The sequence below is a fragment of the Cucurbita maxima genome, unplaced genomic scaffold (genome assembly GCF_002738345.1).
Source record: "Cucurbita maxima cultivar Rimu unplaced genomic scaffold, Cmax_1.0 Cma_Scf00045, whole genome shotgun sequence".
Classification (NCBI taxonomy): domain Eukaryota; kingdom Viridiplantae; phylum Streptophyta; class Magnoliopsida; order Cucurbitales; family Cucurbitaceae; genus Cucurbita; species Cucurbita maxima.
The window spans coordinates 700238-706741 of NW_019272061.1; the positions used below are offsets into that span (position 1 = coordinate 700238).

A 6504-nucleotide genomic window follows, 5' to 3' on the forward strand; every position below is an offset into this window, starting at 1 on the left:
TTTTTTTTTTTTTTTTTTTTTTTTTTTTTTTTTTTTTTTTTTTTTTTTTTTTTTTTTTTTTTGTAAGAAAACATCCTTCTGAGTTTTGGAAAATTGAAGCAACCCCATCAACATAAGCACAAATTTTTTTTCCTAGCAAATCATTCTTTATGAACCCATGACAAGTCATTTCTGAATGTTTCTTCGGGAAGAACACAAAAAACACAATGAATAATTTTTTTTTCATGTACTAGTAATACAATTATACGTCATTAAAATTTATACCAATTGACTAGATGAAATTAAAAGGCACTAGATAAAGTGACATGCATATTTTATGGTTATATTGAGGTCATCTAGTTAGATTATGTCATGATCGCTAATGAAATAAGTGGATCCAATCTTACTACAATATTATATTATCTTACTCAAATTGTACAAAATTTATGAAATGACATAGTTGTTTGAATCATATTGTGTGACATGATATTGTTATCAAAAGTACAGGAGAAAGATCTAGAGTACTAAAGACTAAAAGAAAACTGAAAACATATGAACTGTATAAGAATCTGTGGCAGTAGTTGATTCTTTATGAAGATCAAGAAGTGGATGGAGAATCCAAAAAGATGAACAAACCAACAAATTGATCCAAAAAGAATCGAACAGTTGGTGGAGTTGAATTGGAAGAACATAACCAAACAGGAACTTAATTGATGTGAAGAAAAATGAAGGTAAGGCAAAGAAACACACTGGACGTACTTGAATTCTTTGGATTGGTATAATCTGAATCACCAAGAAAACTAATTCTTGTAAGCTCATTTATTCCTCACAAAACTGTAAGCTTAATAATAATGTACATGAAAGTTGGTTACTGAATTTGGTATTATTTTGAGTTGATACTAATTAGTAATTGGAAGGGTGGATTGTGGGAACCCCGTTCTCTTGACGAACCTCCCTTTCATTCTGGGCCTCTTCTCTGCATTCAGTTTCCTTACTTCGTACCTTATTTTCTTCGAAAACAACCTCGTCCGCCGCTTCTCCCTGTACCGCGACACCCTCGCCTCCCTCCCCCCGTCCCTCCCCCCCCCATATTCCCCACATCTCACTCCACATATCGCCTGCATCAACGCAAATTTATTCAATTAATTAATTAATTAAGGGGTTGAAGGCATTTTTTTTTTTTGAAGGACAAAGTGAAAAATACCATGCAGTGGGGCCACGAGCTGTCCGGCTCGAAATCCGGGCGTTCTCCGGTCGTCCATGGAGACTTATCGTTACCCCAGGCTGCAATCACTGCGTCACAGTCCAATTGCAACCCCACTTTTCTCTTCTTCTTCACTTTATCTTCTTCCACTTTACAATCCTCCTCTTCTCTTTCATTCTTCACTCCCACCATCTTCAATTCCTGCTCGTACTCCTCGAAGTTCAATTCGAATGGTTCTCTCATCAGATCCACCTCAGCCTCCAATTCATTCTCGAATCTACAATTTCCTCTGTCGGCTTCTTCACCATCTTCCTCCCCCTTAACTCTCCGGGTTGACGTGTCATCTTTTTCTATGCTCAGCCCAATACCCAGCCCCTCCATGTCAAAGCACTCGCTCTCTAAATTCCTCCCCAGCAAGCTCTCCACGTCGGCTGCAAACTCTTCCAGATCCAAATCGGAGGGGAGGAACCCATGAAAATTCCCTGCCTCATCACCCATCGATTTGGAGGATTGGGTTTCCTCAACAAACGGCTCAAACGTGGGGACTCTATACAACAGATGATCCTCTTCATTCTCTTCAACCCAGGTGCCGTCGTCCGCCTCTGGCACCAGGGAGAACGAGGGGTTGGACAGAAGGGGGACAACATCGTCGGACTTACGCCGTGGGCGCGGGGTGCGTGGCTTCCGGGTGAACCCGGATACCCAGGACGGAGAAGGGGGTTTTGAGGAGGCGGTGTTGAGGCGGAGGCGTTGATGGCGGCGAGCAAGAGGGTTGGCAGAGTGGACGGCGGAGTCGCAGGATTGGCAGAGGAAAGCGTCGTCTGCGGCGCAGTACCAACGGGCACGCTTACGGACGCAACTGTCGCAGGCTCTAGCGGTCTTGCCGCCCACTGCGTTGGCTATGTTTTTGGTTAACATGTTTTGAAGCAGTTTCAATTTGGGATAACACTCAAAGGGGAGTGGAGAAATGAGAGGAAAAGTAGGTGGGTGGGTGCATGGGGGAAGGAAACAACTCTAATCACGACCCAGTTTGCGAAAAATTGTTGGCGTCGGGCGCTTTACTTAGAGGCAGAACATGTAAGAATAATGGCCCCACTTTTGTGGTCACTCATTTCTACTGGATAAAAAAAGTATTTATACAATTGAAGCCATGAACTGTGATGATTATTATAAAACAACACACACTTCAATTTAATCGTAAAAATTAAAACCAGAACAAAAATTGAGGATGGTTCGGGAAGAGTATGTTTTGTTTGGGTTCGCTTTAACGCCATGACCCACATGTTGCTCTTTTTACAGTCCATGGAACAGCGGTCTGTGTTTGAGCATTGCAGTTTGAAGGTTATCCATGGCCACGGAAGAGAGAGAGAGAGAGAGAGAGAGAGAGAGAGGTCTTATCTGGTTTCCAATTGGGTGAGGGTGTAATATGATCCTAATCTGTGGACTCCCATTGGGCAGCTCTCTAATCGCAGGGATTTCATGGTGGGGCACACCCAGAAAGCGAAGCCAGTCTTCATCCTCTGGGGTTGAAGGGGACTTCGTGGGGTATTGTGGGGTATTGTGGGGTTTTGCGGGGTTTTGTTGGTTTGCCTCTCTTTTCTCACTTAAAAAGTTGAGTTCTTGTTTGGAGGTTAAATGGGCCCATTCGAGTGCCACCTAATTTTGGTCCCTCTCAATTATTCTTTCTATGCACTAAAATGAACACAACCAAACCCATTTCTCACCCCCACCTTTCCCTTTCCAGTAATTTGTGGGTTAAATTACTCGATTCCTCTTCCATCTTTCACGTTTGCATTTAATTTCTAAAATAAAAATGTAACCATGCATGTCCATGATTCAAATCAAGATTTGAAATTCAGATTCGACACTTAATGGCCTTGACATTTTCCTACATCATGTGCGACAGGCTCATTTTACTTACTTCTCATTTATATGAATGAAGATTATCCCCACAAACCAATATAAGTCCTTCCAACATGATCATGCTTTGTCCTCACTCGCATGCATTTTAAATTTTTTTTCAAAAGATCACATAACATAAAATTGCTCTAAGTAAAATACGATTAACTATAGCGTTCCTATGATTGAGCCATCGAAAATGAATTTGCACCTTATACAGATGACAACACGTCGCTGTAAAGGCCATGAACCGAAGTTAAGATAGTTGCATTTATATTTAAATGGTATCTCTTATTGTTGGATCATGAGGTTATTTTTATTTGAAATAGATTTTATGAATGATTAAGTCATGACATGGTTTACAAAATACTTATTAAAAAATTTCTATGTAAATAAAATAAATAAAAAAAAAAACTAAAATAAATAAAGAAAAGAGACAAAAACAAACGCAATTGAATTTTGGGCATTTTCTTCCCGTTTACTCGTGACTTGGATGGGTCGGTTTGTGTTGTCCCCAGTAGGATGCCATTATTAGTATAATGATGTGTGCATTATAGGCCAAAGAGATATTGTCCATTTGGGTGTGGTACATTTTTTTTTTTGAAATTCTGCAGTACATTCTCACATTGATGTAACAATCATAGGAATTATGTGTATATTTTTAAAAATGTATGCCAAGATATTATTTTATAGTAACTAATATCCTTCCGTCGTTGTCTTGTATGGAAATTATCTCAATTTGTGAATTATACTTATGGTCGTAAGATTTCGCAAAAAATTAATTCCTTAACCTTATTCTCGAACAATTTTCATCATTCCAACTCATTCCTCTCTCTCTCATTCTCAATCTCTTAGTCATCCTTTACCCAATACCAATTTTAAAAACAAGGATAAGAAGAAAGAGAGCAGAGAAATCGAGTTTAAAATTAGCTTCGAAACTAAACTTCAACCAATAAGATCAAACTAACATCAATTCGAAAAATTCAGTGATCTTGATTTAGGCCATCTAAGGAAGTGATTTCACTTTAACAACCATAAATAAATAAATAAATAAAAAAACAAAATTAGTTAATTAATGAAGAAGAGAAAACGTTTCACCTCCCTCTCAACAATGTTATAAACTAAAAAATGTAAGCAGCAACAATGACTTTGATAACATATAACTCAGATATGAAAAATTGACAACTAGGCACGTCCCTTTATAGTACATTTTGGAGCATTTTAGCCTTGGCAGATGTAGACATGATTTTGGTGATTGGTCATACACATATGTATTGTCACAACCAGAAATATTAAAGACCTATTTAACATGAAAGCAAGTAAAACGAGTTTTGGAACGGGCATCTGGTCATAGACAATATGTCCTTAACAAGCATGACTGAGACATTTGACTTGTGGTCATATGCAATACACATTGGACATGCGGCCCCTCCACGCACCGTATCTTGGAACTTATTGACATGTATTATGTTATAATATGCTATGACATATGATATTTATGTGGTAGGTTATACTATGAGACGTTTGTGTTATGTTATGCATCTTGTTGTGACTTCCATGTTGTATGATACATGATACCTCTATTTGTTATACTATGCACACTATGCTAGCATGTTCACTTCAGATTTATGAAAATACTCTTAAGTCATATATGTTATTCAGGAAAGTTATGTTAAAAGAACGGAGGTATGACCTGCATCATAGATATATGTTATGATTTGAAGCTATGGGAACCTAGTGCATTTTGTGTGTCACGTGCATCGAGATACTTTCTCCTTAGGATGAGTACAGACGCGTATACTACTATATTATGTACACCATGATATTATATACACTCCTTTCCCTTTGCATCTTTTTTGGCAATGTGAGTGTGCGCTAGTCGAAGACCAGGTCCAAGAGGTACGTATACAGGCCCTCCTGGGGTCCATGTGTGCATACGTGGGCCATGTGTAGAGAAATAATGCACATCGAATCGACACAAACTAGAAAGTCAGACCCAGGTCATAATCATAATGAAAGGATAGGTCCCAACATGGTTGCATGTGTTTGCATTTTCTAACCTCAATAGTAGGGTTACTTATTGAATATTTTTTAAAATACTCGAGACATATGGTACTTTTATTTTTTAAGTAAAGGTAGAGCGCCTCTACTTAGATGATGGCGTCACTATAGAAGCCATGAAATCTAACCTAGGATAGTTGTAATTCTTTTTAAATTGAAACCTTTATGCTAGATCAAGGGGTTATCATTCCTTTGACCTTAACCAATTTGAGTTTTTTCATTATATTTTATTAAAATGAATTATGTGAATGCTTAAATCCATAATGTTCTTTGTGAAATGTTTTATATAAACTTTTCAAACATATTAGATATACCATGCATGTTATAGCGGCTTTATTTTAATAGTAAAAAAAAGATTGCTACAAACTATTAGCGCTACATAAAGTTTCAGGTATCATACTCTGTTGCATATATAGTTAGCATATAAATTAGAGTTTATAGGAAAATACTAGGCTTTGCATAGTAGTTATCATGTCATAACATTTCGTACTCAAACATAAACATCATTCAAGTTGGAACTTAAGTGAAATACTAGGCCCTACGTATGATGGTATAGCATTTCATACTTAATCATGATCACCATTCAATTAGAGCATATGTAGGATACTAGGTCCATCCTGCATCGAAATTCTCATGTCAAGATATAGGATTTTTACTTAATCATAATCATCATTCAATTAGGGCATAGGTAGAATACTAGGTCACATATCGTAATTCTTGTGTCAAGCTATATCATGTCATTCACTTTCTTGTTCCTCATACAAACCATAGCTTCAATATTTATCCAATTAACTACTTATCTTAAAGTTTAAAAGGTGAGAAATAGTATATTTCTTTCTTCAATAGTTATCAAAAACTCTTAATTAAACCTTAAAATCACACTGAAAACTAGCATGGTTGAAACGAGTTAAAAGTTCGAGAAAATTGAACCAAATTGATTGAATTGAACTAGACAAATTAAAAGAAACTAGATCGAATCAGTTGGATCAAGTGTGTCAGTTTGAACTTTGTTCTACATTACTTTTATTGAAAAGATGATTTCAGTAAGAATATATGAATTTATTTTCTAAGACACATATTAGGACCTTCACTTATTTTTTAATTCGATAACTCATACTTATGGTTTATGTTTTAATTTTTTATGTTGTTCTCATTTAAAAAATAAAAATTTTATCGTGTTTTGATACACTCTATATGATATTGGTTAGGGAGGAGAACGAAACACCTTTAAAAGGATGTAAAAATCTTTCCCTAGTAGACGTGTTTTAAAGGTTTGATGAGAAGTCTGAAAGAGAAAGTCCAAAGAGAACAATATCTATCAGCGGAGCGATGGGCTTGAACTATTACACTCCATGTCAGTT

At 36.8% G+C, this 6504-nt stretch overlaps 1 protein-coding gene across 1 annotated transcript; it reads right to left on the reverse strand.

Annotated features, from left to right (window-relative positions):
* Positions 1 to 735: 735 nt before the first annotated feature.
* On the reverse strand, positions 736 to 2215 carry LOC111470448 (zinc finger protein CONSTANS-LIKE 16-like). The gene is made up of 2 exons (XM_023115995.1): positions 1184 to 2215; positions 736 to 1097 (listed from the first exon to the last, which is right to left on the reverse strand). Exons 1-2 carry the CDS (start codon positions 2099 to 2101, stop codon positions 879 to 881), a joined length of 1137 nt encoding a protein of 378 aa, XP_022971763.1. The 5' UTR covers positions 2102 to 2215; the 3' UTR covers positions 736 to 878.
* Positions 2216 to 6504: the final 4289 nt, after the last annotated feature.